This window comes from Halyomorpha halys, unplaced genomic scaffold, assembly GCF_000696795.3.
Source record: "Halyomorpha halys isolate HHAL.00 unplaced genomic scaffold, Hhal_1.1 Scaffold145.1, whole genome shotgun sequence".
Lineage (NCBI taxonomy): Eukaryota > Metazoa > Arthropoda > Insecta > Hemiptera > Pentatomidae > Halyomorpha > Halyomorpha halys.
This window is the reverse complement of record NW_027115461.1, coordinates 107,707-128,156: the sequence shown is the minus strand read 5'-3', so window position 1 is coordinate 128,156 and position 20,450 is coordinate 107,707. Positions and strand designations below refer to the sequence as shown.

The 20,450-nt window shown below is 30.3% G+C and overlaps 1 protein-coding gene across 1 annotated transcript; it reads left to right on the top strand.

Annotated features, from left to right (window-relative positions):
* Positions 1–3,862: 3,862 nt before the first annotated feature.
* Positions 3,863–16,452, top strand: LOC106678492 (PI-PLC X domain-containing protein 1). Its single transcript, XM_014417018.3, has 6 exons — positions 3,863–4,010; positions 9,200–9,379; positions 9,493–9,709; positions 11,012–11,245; positions 12,710–13,002; positions 14,386–16,452. Exons 1-6 carry the CDS (start codon positions 3,956–3,958, stop codon positions 14,748–14,750), a joined length of 1,344 nt encoding a protein of 447 aa, XP_014272504.1. The 5' UTR covers positions 3,863–3,955; the 3' UTR covers positions 14,751–16,452.
* Positions 16,453–20,450: the final 3,998 nt, after the last annotated feature.

Sequence of the window (20,450 nt, the reverse complement as noted above, 5' to 3'; positions counted from 1 at the left end):
ATTTTATCTTAATCAAAATTTATCAATATTTGATAATTATTGAGCTTTGCTTTTACTATTCTAGGAAAAATTCGAATTATAGATGGAGAACATATTGCCTCTAGAAGGATACTTATGAACCAATTTATAAATGCAAAAAAGATTTTTAGAATTTTAAATATTATGCCTTAATCAAAAAGTCATTAATTAAATATTTATTTCGGCACTTATATATATAAAATAACAATATACTACCACCCATGAAGAGTCAGGGGCACAGTACTTTTACTAGACCATCGGGCATTCCATGAGGTGTTATGGTCAGAAGACTTCCGAACTCACAGGGTTGACTTATGGCTACAGTTACAGAATAAATAATTATCTGTCTCAGCTAATTAAAACCCGGGTCCTTTGAGTTCATAGCATAGTCCCTTACTTCTAAGCCATGCTACTTCCCGTATATTTATGTATATATAAATTGTAATATTGTATAAAATACAATTTTAGTCATAAATTTTTATTATTATTATGTATAAAAAATACGGGCTTAGTGTGAATGAATTTTCTTTTAATCTTTTTTATTAATATTATAAATTTATTATTTTTGTCTTGAATTTTTAGTATTTTTTTAAATGTTATTGTCTGGGTTATATTTACTTTTGTGAATAAAAATATTTGCTTTTGTATTCATTTTAAAATGTGTGTGGTTTTTCCATGAAAATTAAATGGAATTCTTACGATCACATTAAATTTAATGTGAAAGGAAGTGGTAAAAAAAAAGGTACAAAAACTGCAGAAAAAAACCAATTTATTTGTAACCGACATTTTGCCCAACTTTACAAGGTTTCATCAGGTCTGAGTCCAGAAAGTGCAGTCAGAGTTACTTTTAGCATAGTCGGGTAAAATTAGTTATAGTTGAAACTAATAACTAAAATTGTCATGGATACGATATTTATTTACAAGTATAAATTTAATTTTTTTTGTTTTGTTTTTTAAAAATTATTTTGTATACATTTCAGGTTTTAATCCTATCTTTTATGGAGTCAATAATTCTTTATAATGTAATTTTTGGAAATATATTTTTTATAAATAGAGGTTTAGGTTATAGTTATCTTTTAATTAATTAAGTAACTTATATTTATTTTAACATTAATTTATTTATTTTTTATCCTGTGATTAAAGTGTACAAGTATTCTAACTAGACGTAAATCATAAGTTTTAGATTTTTAAAAATATTTTCTTTTACTGTTATCTATTAATTATTATCTACAAAAGACTCAAGAGATAATATATCTCAATTTAAATATCAAGTCTGTATCTCAGGTAAAAATGTTTGTAGTATAGTGTGTAAATCTCATTGCAGGATTTTAATAGCTGCTTTAGCTCTTATAAATTTAGATATTCATTTTATTAAACTATAAGTAAATTTATTTTAATTTTCTTTATTTAAAAATGTATTCATTTCTTAGATAATGAATATTCAAGTAGCTTGTGTTCTGTAAAACAGTTAACACGACTTTTGAGTGAGTTATCCTGCTGTTCTAACCTGCTATTTTATTTGTTTAAGTTAAGTTATTGCGATTTTTAAACAAGTTTTGTGAGTTCCTGTTTTTTATTGAATCCACTGCATTTGAAATAAAAAAATAATCCAATGCGGTATATATGCACATTACACTATTTTACTTACTTATTTACTTTGAGTAGGAATTATTTCTGCACAATTAATACTACTGAAATTTATGTGATCACAATACACTCCACCTTACCATGGGCCATGGGGCATACTCAGCGAGGTGCAGTTCCTGTGATTAATGTCATAAAAACCATGGAAACATAAAAAATATCTTTTTATAAATTCAGTTTATCTGTGTTTTTTTCATCTTTCTCATTACCTTATGCACTTTATTTTTATAAATGTTTTTCAAAGTTAATAAATATAAATTGAAAATTATTTTTGCTCAATATTAACTTTATCAATGAGTATTTGAAACACCAAAGTGATTAAATTTATTATCACTGTTAATTATGGATAATGAATTTCTCAGGGATGTAACATTACTTTTAATTGTATAATACTTTTTGTTTATAATTACAGTATTAAACATTTACTATAGCAAATATAATTAAATAAGTATTACTATAATTGTATAATATGCTATTTGCTATGTTTATTACGGTTATTATTTAAAGGTGTAAGATTTATTAAATGTTCACTAAACTATAACAAAATAACCTTATCTACCTCTTTAATACATTAAACATTCAATTAGAATTAATTAATTTTTTTTGTATTTTTATAAAATTATTTTTGAAACAAATAAAAAATATTGATAAAATTACAATTTGTTTTTATTAATTCATTTTTACATTTTACTTTTTAGATCGCTACCAATGGGTAGTTTCTCTACACGCCTGTAACACTCCATTTAAACTAAGATCAAATTTATTGAATGTATTATATAATATACAGTTGTAAATTTCAATAAAGATATTTTTAAAAAAAATTTTTACTTTACTGTTGTCTTATATACTAGGCATTGAAGATGATTTTTTTTTTAATTTTGAGAGTTTTTCAATGTAATTGGTAGATATTAGTTACAGTAAATGATGTATATATTTTCCATTATTCTAGTGTTACAATTTTCTCTCTTACCCAAACTTGACTTTTTTTTTTCATCAAACATAAAGAGGAGAAGAACTAACAGTGAACTGTTTGCAAAGACTGGTCAGTCAATGTCTCATGACACGAAGGCATGTAGAAGGTTAAGGTAAGCGGGACATGTGGCTGGAAGCAATCCATCAGGACAACTCAACACAATGAATGCCAGTATATTTGGCAAGTGCCCACGTCGGAGGTCAAAAACCTGATGGATAGACAGAATCTACAAAAATGCCAAAGAGCTGCGTGCAGCAAACTGGAAAGCAGTAGCCCAAGAGAGATAGCTGTGGAGAAGGCTAGTTTGGGCGGCAAAAGATCTACAAGATCTGTAGAGCCAACCGAAAAAATAATTATTTAATTAAATGATAAATTAAAGCTAAAATTAATACTATGATTTTTTGGGGTATTTCATTTTAAAGTTCCATCAAACTTACTTGTCCTGTAAACTTAGTGCTGGAATTATTTTTTTAAGTACACCATCTTGAAAATCACTATATGCAAGTATCAAAATGCAATATATAGTATATGCACTCTAAACTCAAATGTAGCAATGCATTCCATGGTGAGCTAGTTTTTTAAATAAAACTTATTTTAAAAAAATATGATAAAAGTTATTAAAATTTAAAATTATGGAGAAGATGGTGAGGGTTGCGGTGAAAAGAGAAACAAAAATAGTTAATAACTATTTATTTTCCAATGTTTTGCCCCACTTCATAGAGCTTCATTAGTTTCGAATTGACCTCAACTGAAACAGCCCTGATGAAACTCTATAAAGTGAGCTGAAGCATCAGAAAATAAATAGTTGTCAACTATTTTTGTTTCTCTTTTCACCACTTATATATAATATAAACATTTAAATTTCAACGTCTGACTGATAAGAATTAGAAGATAATTTTGAAAAATATTGGAATATACAAATTCTATTTACGAAACTAAAAATTAATTTGTTATTAAAATACTATTGAAATAAAAATTAATATAACTTAAAATTAATGACTTTAATTTCCTGGTTCAAAATTCTATTTCTATAAATAATTGGTAAATTGTATTTATATAATACATATTAGGAATACTGGTTTTAAATTAATATGTAGTCTTTTTTTGAAGTATTGAACATTTTAAACCAACAAAAATATAATCCTGTTACAGTGTTATTATAGCATGAAGTAGATAAAAAATGTATGAATGGATTGAGGAGGAGGGGGCCCCGCCTGGATGAAAGAGTGACAACGAAAAGGATAGGGCCAATTATTCAGTTAGCGTTGATTATCAAGGAGGCGTTTGACCAATGTAGTTGTGCCTCTGTTATCTTTGGAGATGTCTTCTCCACTAAATCAGTTATTTGTCCTAGTTTCCATTTTTGTCTCATTTGGTAAGCTTATTTAATTTTTATCAGCCTGCTTTATCTGAAAAATGTAACTTACTTTAATACTAGGGAAGGGATATTTATTTGAAGTCTAAATATATAATAAAAACATAGAAATATTTATATATAAAAAAAAATGGGAGAAATTAACTTTAAAAAACCTGATGATAAACAAAATGTGTAATTTTTCAATTCGATGAAAAAAGATTGTAATAATCAAGAACTGTAATGTTTATTTTAATATTAAATATTTTATTTTATTTTTGTAATGTTTATTTTAATTTTTATTTTAATTATATTTTTAATGACTCATATTATATATTATATAATATAAATCTCTAGATCACATTTAAAAGGTTCATCCACAAATCCTCTGATGTATTTAGCCGTTAATTTTTTTTTTTATAGAATTTATTTTAGGCATCTGCAATGAACTCCTATGATCAACTGCAGTATTAAAATTTGAAATAAAAACAGAAATCTGTGTTGAGACTTAAATTTAAAATTTTATTATATTAATCAAATTCACCAAAAACTAAGGAGATGAGAATTATATGGAAACTCTTTATCTACTGTCAGTAGTTTAGGAGTCCAGTTTAGGTCTCCCACAAAAAAAATTAACACTATCTGTGTTGTAATTATTATCTATGAATTAATTAATTTTTCTAATTAACAAAAAATTAAGTGAAAAGGGAAATATGTACTTATAAGAAAGGTATGAAAAAACAAAATAAAAATTGTGAAATATTTAAAATATTCCTAGGAAGTGTAAACGTGTATATATAAGTTGTAGGAAAGAATACTTGAAAGTATAATGATCCACTTGCTACTTATCACTAATTCTATAATTAGCATCACAGTTGGCCAAAAATTAGCTATAGTTGAAACTAACAGCTTAATTGCCATGGAAACGATATTTATTTATCAATGATTCATTCATGAATGTGTCATATTCATGAATGAACCATTGATAAATAAATATCGTTTCCATGGCAATTTTAGCTATTAGTTTCAACAACAGCTAATTTTTACCCATCTCTGGTCAGCATTAGGCCAAAAGTAATTTCAATTACAATTGTTAACAAAATATAATTATACTTGATTATCATTGTAATTTTAATGTAAATTAATGGTAACTACATGATGAATCACTGTATTAATTGTGATCTGTAACTACAATTATTATTTGAGCTAAAGTCATTGGTATTACTAATTGCAATTATTTTTTGCCTAAAACTGACTATAGCAAAGTATCACATTATTAATAATATAAACATTATATCCAAATCTGAGTCCTTTGAATTATTTTGTAATAAAAAAAAAAATTGTTTAGAAATATACTAATTATGTGATGAACTGAACAATACTTTTGTGTTAAACTGAAAAAAGTGTCTGAAGAGGCTTATTTTAAAAACTACCAGTCCTATTTATAAAATTAATTAAATATTGAAAAAAAAAATTTGAATTATTATCACTGTTAATTAAGAATATTGAATTTTTCGGGAACGTAACATTACCTATAATTGTATAATACTTTTTGTATATAATTACATTAATAAAAATTAACTATAGCTAATATAATTAAATAGGTATTACTATAATTGTATTATATGCAATTTTCTATGTTTATTACAGTTCTTATTTAAAGGTTTAAGATTAATTAAATGTTCACTAAACTATAACAAAAACTTACCTACCTCTTTAATACATTAAACATTCAATTAGAATTAATTAATTTTTTTTTTATTTTTATAAAAATAATTCTAATTGAATGTCTAATGCATCACATTCAATTAGAATTATTATTTTTTTTTTTATAAAATATTTTTGGAAAAAAATAGTTAAATTACAATGATATTTTTATTAATACTTTTGTATTATTATTATTACTTTTGTCTTATATACTATATATAGCAGTTAAAGATTGGCTTGACAACTTTTGTTGTTTTTTTTCTAAAGCTCTGAGACTTTTAAAAATAAAATTTGATTGGCAGGCAACAACAATTAAATCCGAAATTGAGCAATTCAAATTATGTAATAATAAAATTTAGTTGGTATTAAATTTATAGGCAAGATTATTTTACCAAGTTTAATTTATAAAAACATTTCCGCTTCCATGCCATCTTCAGGAACAAACATTTCAGTGCTGCTGTGCTGGAGTGTTTGTTCAACAAATAAAATTTTTGTTCCTGAGAACATATTGTTTATAAATTATATCAAATCAATAATAAATTTACTACATGATTTATTGTGACTGTAATCGCAACTATCTAATGAACCACTGTAGTAGTTATGGTCTGTAACAACAATTATTATTCGAACCAAAGTAGTTACAACTACCAATTATAATCAAAGTTAATTGCAATTACTTTTTGCCCATCATTGACTATTTGTATATATTTCAAATTTCAGACGGTTTTTAAATATCACTCGATTAGACTATCTAAGAGTCTCCTCTTCCCGTTTTAAGGAAATATTTCAAAAGTGATATAGGACTGTCGCTCTCTGGGGGTCTTAGTAACACCACCGGTGAGCAATTATCTATTCCACAAGGCCGACTGGAAAGGATACAGGTCCAGTGTTGAAGAAACTCTCCCAGTGGTTTCGCCACTACGGACATTGGAGGAGGTGGATGCAGTGGTGGAGGTCATAACCACCGCTATCCAGGATGCAGCCGACCTCACCATCCCTAAGTTCATGCCACAGCCCAACGCCTTTAGGAAACCGCCAAAGCACATTCTCACCCTCATTGGTCAGCGAAATAACCTTCTCAACATCTTCCAGCGCACACATGACTATAGCCTGAAACCGGTCATAAATGCGATGACCCGGCAGATTGCTAACCTCATGTGGGACTGGAAGACTTTGCTCTGGCATGACCAACTATGGAGGACACATGATGATCATCGCCAGTACTGGAGACTCATGAGGTCCTTCATCAACAAGAAGCAGAGTGTCCACCTCACATCAGGCGACGATCTCCTGACAACGGGAGAACCGGCTGCACTCCTGGCCACAAATTATGCAGCGAGTGGACGACCAGTGCACCTCATCCACAACCTGGACCACCGAGCCCCAACAAGAAGCCGCTATTCTCCTCCTTGAACCAACTAGAGTCTGTATTACGAAGCATCAAAGGGAACAAGGCATCAGGACTGGACAGAATCCCGTATGTACTCATGAAGATGCTTCCTAGGCAGGGTAAAGCCTTTCTACTCAACATCTTTAACTCGTGCATGCGGATTTCGTACTTTCCCACCACATGGAAACGAGCTCTTATAGTACCTCTACTCAAACCGGGGAAGAAGGGAGACTCGACCAAGCACTATCATTCGATCAGCCTCCTCTCGCACATGAGTAAGGTGTTTGAACGGCTCATCTACCACCACCTGATGGAACACTGCAGAGAGGAAAATATCTTCCCACCACAGCAGACCGGATTCCAACAGGGAGTAGCCTGTGAGCACCACCTGGCGAAGCTCCAAGCGCACACCATAGGACAGATGAAGGAAAACAGTCCGACAGCCTTCATCTCATTAGATTGCAGCCAAGCCTTTGAGATTGTTTCCCACCCGCTCCTACTCTGCCGCCTGGAGGAATTCAATTTGCCCGCCACCCTATGCTGACTCATCGGAAGCTGGAAGCTACCTCAATGGAAGATCCCTTGTCGTACGGGTTGGCTTAAAAGTATTGGGATTAGGGTGAACTCCGGCAAAACAGACACCATCGTGATGTCGTTCCAAAAAGGAAAGAAGCCACTGCCTACCACCTTCAAAGTGGATGAAGTCGACCAGCGAATCTCCAACTCCATTCTCTACCTGGGCATCACACTGGATAGGCACCTCACCTTCTCCAGTCACGTTCAGGGGAGACTTAAGCTGGCCCACCAGAAGAGCTACAGGCTCTTCTATCTCCTGAAATTCCCGCAACTCTCAGTAAGGCTGAAGCTGCAAATCTACAAGGCGATAATGACTCTGCTCGATGGTGCACCCCTGCTGCGTCACCTCTACCTAACCATGCTTGTCCCTCTCCAGGTCTTGGTAAAGTGGACCCGGCCAGGAAGGATGGCCTTATTTCTGTGTTATGATCTCCCCTTGTGAGATTGTGACATGTCGTACATCAACCAACCTACTCACTATAATTGTTTGAAAAGTCAGATAAGTAAGGCTACAACAATTATATCCAAAATTGAGCAATTTAAATTATGTAATAATAAAAATCCCATGAAAATGTAATGTGTTTATTTAATGAAATAAGTTAACCCTATATTTTCCAGGAACTACTTTATTCGCAAGTATTTATTTATAGTTTTCCCAGGGAACTCTTATTTTTAATTGAATAAAGGTTAGTAATAACTTTGAGATAAAAGAGCTTGTATTTTTTTAAGTCATTATTATGCAGAATTTATGTTCTAATTAAAATTTCTGGCTCCAAATCTACCAATGGCCAACTTTATAAGTATGCGGAAGGTAAAAAATTAAAGAGAGAGAGAAGAAATATAAGTGCAGAAAATTCCATAATTTTGTTGCGTTTTTCAATTGAAAGTGTTGATTACCTTTCTGGTCATTTCTTAAGTGATTTTAAAGAAACAAGAGGAGGAGCTCTTAGTTCTTGGCAAAAGATAGAAATATTTCTATATATTTATTGATGTTTCTATACTGCTGTTGATAAAACTTAACTCTCTTCAGTTTCGAGCCTAAATTTTTAAAATCAGTAATTCTACAATTTATTAATCTAGTTCTGTATTTACAATTATATCATACCTGGATGAATTTATTAATAACTAGTTTCCAATCCAATAATATGTATACTTCCTTAACTAGAGCTTCTATTATTTCTTTTATATATTAAAAAAAAAATAAATATTCTTTTACATATTTTCTCTGTATATTTATTTTACGTTCTCTCACTTCTTACAATGTTTGTGTCTTGTTTTCATTTAGCCCTAAAATGTTGGTTACCAATAAACATTTTTTGATACTATTTTGGTATCTTTATTGACCACCACCCAGACTATGTTCGTACAATTTAATAATTACAATTAAATAACAGAATAAAATAAATATAAAATTTTATTATAAAATAAATATCAGTACTAATAAAATGTTAATACGTTACTTCATTATCAGAAGTTTCACTTCTATTAAGCAGTCCTGAGGTTGCCACAATTTTTTTTTAATAATTTAATCTTCCAGGTTTTTGTAGTTTCAACCAACCAGATTTCCCTCCAGTGTACCTGACACTATCCCCGCTTTACAGAGAAGCAACTCATAGCACCAAGTTGATAGATCGTGAAGTGCAGATTCAATGGGTCAACAATTCTGTCGATAGTATCGCCCTCTATAATACCAATCCTAAGGATAAATCAGAACCAGGTGAGCTTGCAATTCCTTCCCTCAACCCCCCACCCTTCCCCAACAACAAATATGTGGAAACAAATCAAGGTTAACATACATTTTTTTTTTTAAAAAACGTTCTAATTAATCAGTTTTAGAATTCAAAACTCTATTGTATCCTGATGGTTTTGTCTCAACAAACATTCCATTTGGAGATCCAGAATTTCCTGGGGGATGGGAAAAGGAATCAAAAGACCTTCCAGTTTCTGGCGATCACTGCCTACCCATTTGGGTCCTTGCCTATAAAGATAAAAATCTAATCTTCAGTGATTGTTTTAAAATCAGACCTACATGGATGCAGGACAACAGGTATCATATATTTAAATTGTTTTAGTTATGACTTTTATTAAAGGATTACAGTTTTTAAAGGTGCTTCTACTCATTTACGAGACTATAAAAAATTCGGGCTTGGTTAAGCAAGTGCTTGGGTTATTTGGATTGGCTGGAACTAGTTTACCTAAATTTGTGACACAAATAAAAGGGCATTCGGACAAATGCTTGTGCTGTATCCGCACATTGGTGCTCTGTTAATATTGTTGAAAGGTGTCTCTAAAAGTTTGCCAAACAATGGAAAAATCAGGCATGCGCAAGCGTATGGATAGGTCATTTGACTTGGCAAATGTGCAGAGGTGTCTTAATATCTCGAGTTTGTTTAATATCTGTTAAGGCTACTCATTTATCTTTATTTTTTTGCAAATTAGTTAGTTAAATAATATATAAGACAAAACATATTTGTTTTAAAATCTGCTATTATAAATTTAATTAAGAGGAATAGAAACTGTTTTATAGTTTAGAGTCAGCCAGAGAATCACATTAGCGAATCCAGAAGATTAGTTTAGTTTTTATATGTCCGACTTCGTTTAAGTTTCATTTTCGTTAAGACGTGAGGTTGTCAGCTTATAACTTTTGTGTTGAAAGCAATTTTTTTCCCTTGTTTCTTTTTCCATACACCATTTTCTATTGAAATAGACATTTTTTCAGAAGATTTCCAGACCTAAGAGACATCAGTATAGCCTCAGTAATGGTCAACAGCATCAGTGCTTGCCCGGTTTTGATAGAATCAACAAATATTAATAAAAAAAAAAAAAAACAGGGTATTTTTATTGAACGTTTAATTTTTTTAATTTACCAGAAGGAATAGTGTAATAGTGTGCAAGGAGGTGATTTGGTCAGTATCAGGCTCAGATTTTTATCCCCAATTAAGGGTACCCACTTTATGAGTCTGAGTAGATCCTGGAGGACTCCCTAAACCCGGAAGGTTGGCTCACAGCTACAGTAACAGAATAAATAATTACATGCCATGGCCGAATTCGTACCCTGGTCCTTAGAGTAAGCATCACAGTGCCTTACCACTGAGTCACACCGCCCCCATTTATATAAGTGCTGAGATAACTTACATATGAAGTCCAAGCAAGATCAGGAATAACATAAATGATCTGGAACAATTTTGAACACATGGGTTGGGGAAAATTTAATTTGATAATATTCTGTAATTTTCATCTACAGTCTACTAAAAGTTTTAATATCTCAAAACCATGTTTAATAGAGTTACTCTACAATGGCTTTAAACTTCTCAGATATTGGTTCTTCATAAGTTATTTCATTGAACAGGCTTTCTTTAGAAAACTTAGAGCTGACATCCCTGTTCATTCCTGGCACACACAATTCTGGAAGCTATCGACGAACAGACACTCCAGGTCAGAGGGATTCCTCTGGAAGATATATAATTACTCAAGACCAGAATCTCTGGCAGCAGCTGGTGTATGGAGTGCGGTACCTTGACTTCAGGATTGGTTATTACAATCTCAGGAAAAATGGATCTGAAACTGCAGAAGATGACAGCAGGTGACTCATTTAATTATCATTTTATTTTCTAGGATAAATGAAAGAGGACTTTCTATTGCCCATGATCAGGGACTGAAAATAATTATTAATTTTTATTTCAAAAGGAAGAATTTTTTCAATAAAAAATTTATATTTGTGTAAGATAAAGATAAAATTTCATTGAAATTTTTATTTTTCAAATGATAATCCATTAACGTTTGTTCGTCAAACCTTAAAATATAATTTTGTATAAACTTTTTACTATAATCTTTTTTTTTAAATAAGTATTAATAAAAAAATTAAAAGTTTTTTTTACTCATGGATTCTTGAACTTTTTCAATTATGAAATTCTACTGTCTGATGATCTTCATTCTTGGATATTTATGATTAGAATACATATTACATGATAAAAATATTAGAAATTTATTTATAGCATCATTGGACTCTATAACCAGGAACTCTATAAATAGAGCATTTATTTTATATTTACTTAATTGGTAATATACATTAAAATATCTAATTCATTTTTCAAAAATAACTTATACACAAATTACCTACATTGTGTATACAAATATAGGATGTCACTACAATTGATTGAGGGAGAGATATAAAATTTCTTAATTGACAAAGTACATCTAATCTCTTTATTATAAATACATCTGATTCTTCTATATTTCTACATCTATTAAGGTCCTAATTTTCCTATTGGTATAACTTTGAGTTTAACATTTAACCCTTGTCCTACACTATTTGGATATCGAACTGTTTTCAAATACAAATTTTGTCTTGCCCCTTTAGTATGTTCTTATGTCCATTTCCCTCTTGAATTTCCCCCTAGAGGGAAAAATTCCCTGTTGAATGGGTGGGTAATTCATTTTTAGTACATAAGTGCCAAACAAGCGCACATGTACCTGCACATGCGCAAGCGTATAGATGGGTTATATGGCTTGGCTGGTATAAGTTGGCTTAAATTTGTGGACCCGTTGAGTGTCGGTTTTTGGGTACAAATCAAAGGGGGCTCAAAGCCATGTTTTAGGACTGTCATGAGATAAATATTTGTGCTCTGTGTATTTTAATTCATTAAAGAATTACCCCAACCTTAGCTCCATTTAAAGATTTTATGTTTTAAAATTCTATCTCCATTTTATAGATAATTACAATGCTGATGTCAAGCCTATCTTATTGCTCAAGATAATACGTTTGAACAAGATTTTATATAAGTGTTAATACATTAACATATATAAAATAATATATGAATGTTAATAATATTTACGTTTGATTAATAATGTAGATATAACATATTTTAATTTATTTATTATAACCTAAATCATTTATTAAAATGAAAAAATTCAGATATGATTATCTCATAGGTGATTTTGTTCTCGTATTGAGATCCTGAATTTATATTTTTAGTTAGGACATCTTATCCCGTAATGCCCTGTTTATTATACCATATATTCTATATTATTTTTATTTTATTTTTAGTTTTTGGATCAATCATGACTTGATAAAAATCAGGAAGTTGTTACCACTCCTCGACGATTTAAAGCAGTTTATGAAAAAGACCAAAGAAGAAATTGTTATTTTGGATCTGCACCGCTTCCCGTTGGGCTTTACAGGCCGCCCGTTCAGGCATCATCAGCTTGTGAAACTCCTTGAGCGGGAACTGAAGGAATATGCTGTACCATACAAGAAAGACTACATCCCTACCCTTGGATCAATCTGGGACCAGGGGAAGAGGATCGTTATATCTTACGGAGACAACATAGTAGCACAAGGTTCGATTTATATTAGTGCCATTGGTTGTGGATAGCTCGATTTATGAGATTGATGGATTAGGTTCACCACTAGGAAGACTGTTTGAAGCTGAGGGAGTTTAGGCGTACCCTAGCAACCACCGGTTAGAGTCTGACCTGCGAGGGCTGACTTTTATTTCGTGGCAGGGCTCGACACTTTCCCTACCCCTCTACCCTATATGTCAGAAATAGACCAGCATTACATTATAAAAGATCTTTTATAAAACTTATTTCAAAGTTATGTATTAAAGAATTGTGTAAATACAGCCATCATAGTGGTGTTTGGAGTTTTATAATTAAAGAAGAAGTTTTGTTGTATATATGTTTTTATATTCTATAATTTTTAAATTTGGGGAAGGTCAGATAAAAATCTATTTTATACATTTTAGACAAAATTCATATTTATCCAGTCAAAAGATCATATCCAATGAATGAATTAAAATTCAATTTTCTTACAAAAAGTAATTTTCAATTTCCGTGCTTTTTAATGGTGTTCTTAGACAGGGGCAAAAGTGGTGGAGAGATACTGAAGTGTAAAATTAGAAGATTCTTACTATCTCCAACATCAAAATTTAAATTGCTCCATTAAAAAGTTGTTCAACTTGACTACCCATTCATGGGAACAGATTTATTGGTAGTCTTAGTGTTTGATTCTTTAATTTAAATAACAAATTTAATCAACTTTAATTAACTCAAAATAATTAGTTAACAATCAAATCATAAATAAAACTTGAATAACCCTTTACAAGCTTCTCCAATATTGCCAGTTACATTTCTTTCATAAAATATCATCTACTTAGAGGATGGGGTAAACTGGGAGGAAAACTGAAGCCAAAAAGGAGTATTATGTGCCTTTCAGGGGTGTGGCAAAGGAATAAGGGAAGAATACGAGCCAATCACCAATACTAGCATTCTGTTTCAGTTTAGATTACAATGGTGGACGTTCCAAATAACCTGAACTTAAATCTAGCCTCCGTAGGCATGGCATTTTTGGTTTCACTTTTACTTTGAAGAAGAGTAGGGTTATACTACATCCCTGGTTATAATTCTTTTAAAGTTATTGATTTATAATAAATAAAATATTCTCAACTACACTTTATTGATTTAAAATAAATAAAATATGAATATTGTCTCTTACATTTAGGATAGTGTATATTATTTTAGATAGTTTCAAGCTCTTTTCATTTCATTTAGCCCTAAAATAATGATATTCAAAGCTATAAATTTTTTTAAAAATTCGGGCCCCCAAATAATTGTTTTCAATCTGATATGCCCAATAGTTGTTACTATTATCTTTGTCTATTATTAGTTCAAAATTTCTCAAATCTGAACGTGTTCAGTTTTAGATGAGAGATTATGTTTCAGAATATGACTGGCTGTGGCCACCTATCCGACAGCTGTGGGGCAACAAGCAGACTACTGAAGGACTCTACAACTACCTGGAGAAGTGCATGACCAACGACAGCTTGCGGAACCCAGAAAGAGGACTCTGGGCTGCCATGGCACAGCTGACTCCAGGACCATTGGACCTCCTCTTCAATCCCAAGGGCAGCCTCAGGATAATGGCCAGTCAGATCAACAGGAACCTGACCGAGTGGTGCAGGGAGCGCTGGTGGGACCGGGCCAACATCCTGGCAATGGACTTCTTCCTCGGCACTGACACCATTACCACAGCCGTCCTGAGCAATGTCTTCAAAGGGAGCACTGCCAAGCACTATGTGACCAACTGATGTCTTCGATACTTAAATTTTTATAATTATTCCATCTAAAATTGAGGCATCGGGAGTTACTAAATCAAAATTTGAAATTTTTTCAAGAAACCCAATAATATCTATAATTTTAGTGATTTTTTAAAAAACTATTGAAGCATTCCTGTTGAAAAAGAGGCACTAGTTTGGTTTAGTTGAGAGCATTTCCTAGGCATTTACCTTCCTTTCCAAGCTATGGGTCTTGGAACAAACCACTGTATCAGTGAAAAAAATTGTTTTCAGAAAGTTTGGCACTTTTTCGACAGAAAGCTTCAATTATTATTAGGTTAGTATTTTTTAAACTACATCAGATATATATTTGTTAAATAATCTAAAGGTATTTAAAATACCATATCTTACACTTGAAATTGTAATAATTTTAATTTATCCCATTTTGGAAGGAAAATTTAAAAACAAAAAAAAATAAACCAGGGAAAAAAATTGTGACAATTAAAAAAAAAATCTTGTTTCAATTATCAAACAATTGTATGAAAAATAAATTTCATGTAATTTTTCAAAATGTAATTATTTTTTATACCAATAGCCAAAAAGTATTTTGATTTTTTTCTTTTTTTTTTAAGGTGGAATATCCGTTCCAAGATCCATTTGGTGTTGGTTTGTTTAATAATATATTTAATATTTTTCATTATACATTTTTTTAAAAATTTTTTAAATAAAATAAATTGTATCCAATTTAAGTATGAAAATACTCTTTATTTCTTTAAAAGTCCAATATTTCGGTCATCCTCAAGGTCAATCTTAAAAACAAATTAGACTCACTTCAGTAATTTAAAAACTTTTTGTAGGCTAATCTGCCCAGGTCACCAATTTCAGTTAAAATTGGCCTATTTTGTCACTCACATTAATATTAAAACATTTAATTACAATCAATTTAACACTATAATACTTTGTTATCTATAAGGATAGAAAAGTATAATAGTGTTAAATTGACTGTAATTAAAAGTTTTAATATTAAAAATAATATAATAATGTGAAGAATGAACAAATTGGCTAATTTGGACTGAAATTGATGACCTGGGCAGAATAGTCTGTAATAAGTTTTTAAATTTTTGTTGTGAACGTTAATTTGCATTTAAGATTGCCCTTGAAGATGGCCGAATTAGCAGAAACGTTGGACTTAAAAAGAAAAAAAAGTGTTTTGATATTTAATTTGGATGCAATTTATTTTATTTAAACAATAATAACCAGTCTCAAGAAAATGAAAAGATTATTTATAAATTATATTTTCTTTAAAATAATAACTTTTGGCTACCGAACCATAATGATTTACCTAATGCCTTGTGTGTTATCATTAAACTATGCACTGCTTTACGGCCAAAATGTTTTAAAGAAAAATATAAGTTTATTGTAACTTAATAAAAACTTTATTTGTATTGTTAATTTTCCTAGTTGGGTTAATTTTTAATTAATAGGTACCAATGAAAATGATTGAGGGAAATCATATGGACCATTCATGACATTTTATTTCAAAACTGCATAGCAATAAACATTTTTATAACAGTTTTTACATTATTTTTAACATTTTTGTAATGTTCCACTTGGATACTCTGCATAATAAACTGTTCTGGAATGCAATGATATTATAAGGGAAGTGAACAGTACATCAAAGGCAGAATCTATCAGCGTAGTAACGACTGTAAAAATAAAAATAACCTTAATAGTCCGAGAGGAGAAAAAAGTCAGTTATTTCACCCCAATTTTTTATTACTTTAATTGATAAGTAAAAATAAAATAAATTTGATGAGTGCCAAATATAGGTAGGAGGGATATAGCCAATAGAATAGTGGCTGTTTCAAAACATTAAAAAAATTAATTTTTCATTCGGAGCTTTATATCTTTAAAATTACCAACAACACTACGAAACCCGAGAGAACATCATTTAAAATAGAGTAAATTTGCTAAAATATAGGCCTTATTTACGTTCAATAGTTCACGATATAGCTTTTTAATGTTTCATAACATCATTATAAAGAATGCACTGAAAAATCATTAGTTTGTGAATTTATTTTGAGAAATCTATATCTCAAAATCTATTCAATATACAGATGCTTATCAGCACTCAAATTAAAGCTAGTTTAATGTACTATAAAGTAGTTTATGATGGTTATCTTCCTAGGAGTTGTAATTTTCATGATATTTTCCAGAATATGTTCACAAAGTGTTAATTTTTAGTTGTTCAAATAAAATTTTTGAAACTCTTATGAGTTTTGTCCAAACAACTAAAAATTAACACTTTGTGAATTTAGTCTGTACTATAAAGTAGTTTATGGTGTTTATCTTCATTGCAGCAGTATTTTTTATAAGAGTTTCAAAAATTTTATTTGAACAACTAAAAATTAACACTTTGTGAACTTATTCTGGAAAATATCATGAAAACTACAACTCCTAGGAAGATAACCATCATAAACTACTTTATAGCACATTAAACTAGCTTTAATTTGAGGGCTAATAGACATATGTAGTCGACTGGTTTTTGAGATATCTATTTCTCAAAGTAAATTCACAAAGTAATGATTTTTACATAAATAATTTTCAGTTTTACTGAAAAATGTACTGTCCTAGTTGTGAAGTCAGTTAGCTTTTTAGAAAGTTATTTCTTTATATCATACAGTTTGGTGATTTTTGAGATTTTAAGACATAAGATATTATGGATTTTCCTTTATTTCCTCACAACCCTGAAATTGTGGAGAATCTTTTTAATTGATGTACCCCATAAACTAGTAATTTATTATGACGGCCATTTTATAAAAATATATCACTAAAAAGGTAAGAAATAAAATGCAACTGAACAAAAAATCAATGATTTTTTTTTAAAAGCAATTAGCGAAATAAATTTGCTAATTACTGATTTTTCATTATCAAATGTTACTTTTTTTTTCAAAAGTTTTATTCCCTTTTATGATAGTTGGAAAATTCGTCAGTAATTATACATAATTTTCATTAAAGTAATAAAAAATTGAGGTGAAATAACTGACTTTTTTTCTTCTTGGGCTTTTGTCCTACACTGAATTCTGCTGCTCCCTTGAGTCTTGTAATAGTTGTAGGGTTTTGCATTAATCTATATATAAAAGGGAGTTGTCGATTCTTTGTTCAGAATAAAATTTTGGGTTAGTTTTTTTTTTAAATGTTCCATTTCACCGTAGGAAGGTTTAAAGATGATAAGATCCCCGAATTCTCTTGTAGAAAAAAAGTTATGAACAAAATAAAGCGTAAGGCTCTGTGTAAAGTTAGTCAGCAATTTTTTTTTTTTTTTCCCAAAAAGCATATATTCTGTTTTAGCTTCTTCTAAAAGTACCAAATACCATTTTTCGAAGAAATTAAAAGTTTGAAAATTTTCACCTAGATTTATTTGGAGTATTTTTTGTTTCCTCCGGCGACTATTTTTCATATAATCGTTTATAAGTTCTCTGCATTTTATCCGATTCTTATGTTATAACAGTTGAAAAGCTGAATGTCTGCTCTTTCAGCCGACATCGACAAAAAAATATATTTGATGCCCTCATAAGGGCGAAATATGTTTGTTTCAATTAGGGGGAAAAAATTGACAGGTCTTATTTTATGACTCTGGTTTTAATTTTTTTAATTGGACCAGGTTTATGTCCTTTGGTGCAGTATATAGAGCCCTAAACCACTGCCAAGTTTGGTGTAGAGCTGTCTTGATGTTATTTCTATTTTAAAAAAGGAATCGGAGGGAGATTATGGGGCAAAAATTTAGGACTTAAAACTTTTATTTTCCGATTTTTTCGAAAATTCATATTTAAGAGTTTCTTGAGGTTCTAAAAACGAATTTCAACTTTGTTTCACTCCTAAAAAATATTTTTTCACACTTTCTCTAGAAGTTCCGCCTGGATTTTTTCAATATTTTGAGACAAAATTATTTCTATATGTAGTCTGAACTTTAGAATGTCTTAGATAATCAAATTGCCTAAAATAATGAGAAAAAAATCACCAAAATCGATACAGTAAAAATATAAAAATAAAGTAGGTCAGCAAATTTTATTTGGGAGGAGCAAATCATATTCGTTTTAAGCTTCGCCTCAAAGTACCAAATACCATTTTAATTAATTATATTAAATAATTTTAATTTATTATTTAATAAATTAAAAATCATATATTTTCACCTTGATTTATTCGGATTTTTTTTTCCTCCGATGATTATTTTTCATACAATCGTTCATAACTCCTCTGCATTTTGGGCGAAATATGGGTTCTAACTGAGGGGAAAAAATTCACACGTTGTATTTTTTATCTTCGGTTCCAATTTGTTTAACTAGACCCTGTTTGTGCCCGGTTAATTAAGCCCTAAACCACAACCAAGTTTGGGGTAGATTAGTAGAGCCGTTTTAAAGTTATTTCATTTTTTTAGATTTTTAAAAAGGAATAAAAGGCGAAAATTTTTGACTAAAAAACTTTTTTTTCCAAATTTTTTGTAAAGTCGTATAAGGGTTTCTCGAGGTGCTAAAAATGAATATTGACTTTTTTTACATTGCTAAAAATCTTTTACCTTTTGATAGGTAAGTCGGTTTGAGTTTTTTTTTAAAAGTTGACCGTAGATATATAAGAGGAGAAGATGGTCGGGGGGTATGGTAAGCAGAAAAAACACAATAATAGACTAAAAATTTGGAAATATACATAATAATGGAAGATTATTGATTGACCGTGTGTATAGATGAATGGAATATGGTCTGGGTGTGGTAAAAAAAACTAAAATAGTAGAAAATTATACTATTTTATTGAGCCAACGTTTCGCCCCACGTTGCAGGGCTTTGTCAGGGCTAAAAAAGATACAAACACTATAGCTATAAAAAGGAAAAAAAAAAGAAAAAAACATAAGTGTAAAATAACAGGGGTATAAAATGAAAAGTAAGATATAATAAGAAAAATTAAAGGTTGTAAATAGTAAATGAAAAGGGTAAAAGTAACAGATAGATAAGAGAAAAAATATTAAAGAAAGTACAAATAAAGAGATGATTCTGTCTCATCATTTGATTTGTATTTCTTTTCTTTTTTCATCTCTTTAATTGTACTTTCTTTAATATTTCTTCTGTTATCTATCTGTTACTTTTACCCTTTTCATTTACTATTTACAACCTTTAATTTTTCTTATTATATCTTACTTTTCACTTTATACCCCTGTTATTTTACACTTATGTTTTTCTTTTTTTTTTTCCTTTTTGTATATATACACTATAGTGTTTGTATCTTTTTTTAGCCCTGACGAAGCCCTGCAACGTGGGGCGAAACGTTGGCTCAATAAAATAGTATAATTTCCTACTATTTGAGTTTTTTGACGTGACAACGTCTTATAAATTAGATTGCAGGGAGTCATGTAGGCAAAAGTGTAGCGTAACGGAGAGTGCGGTGGTGGGGGTAATTGAGGTTATATTTTCATTTTCCAGGCATATTACAGCCGAATTGATGCCACTCATCTCATATTTCTCGTATCATCGTCCGATTATGAACAGAATAATGGAAATTAATTGTTAAATATAAATATCATTTGTAAAGGAAAATAAATATCTTGATTCAAATATTGTGTGTCTATTTTATTAATATTATTATTCCAATATTTAGCGTAAAGTTGTCACGTCAGGCGCGTGACCCACACACCCGAGTTTTTTTTACCGCACCTGGACCATATTCCATTATTATGTATATTTC

Coding starts and splice junctions, on each gene's coding strand:
- LOC106678492 (XM_014417018.3), top strand. CDS start 3,956: ATGTCTTCTCCACTAAATCAGTTATTTGTCCTAGTTTCCATTTTTGTC. Junction 9,380..9,492: donor TAAGGATAAATCAGAACCAG/GTGAGCTTGCAA, acceptor CTAATTAATCAG/TTTTAGAATTCAAAACTCTA. Junction 13,003..14,385: donor AGACAACATAGTAGCACAAG/GTTCGATTTATA, acceptor ATTATGTTTCAG/AATATGACTGGCTGTGGCCA.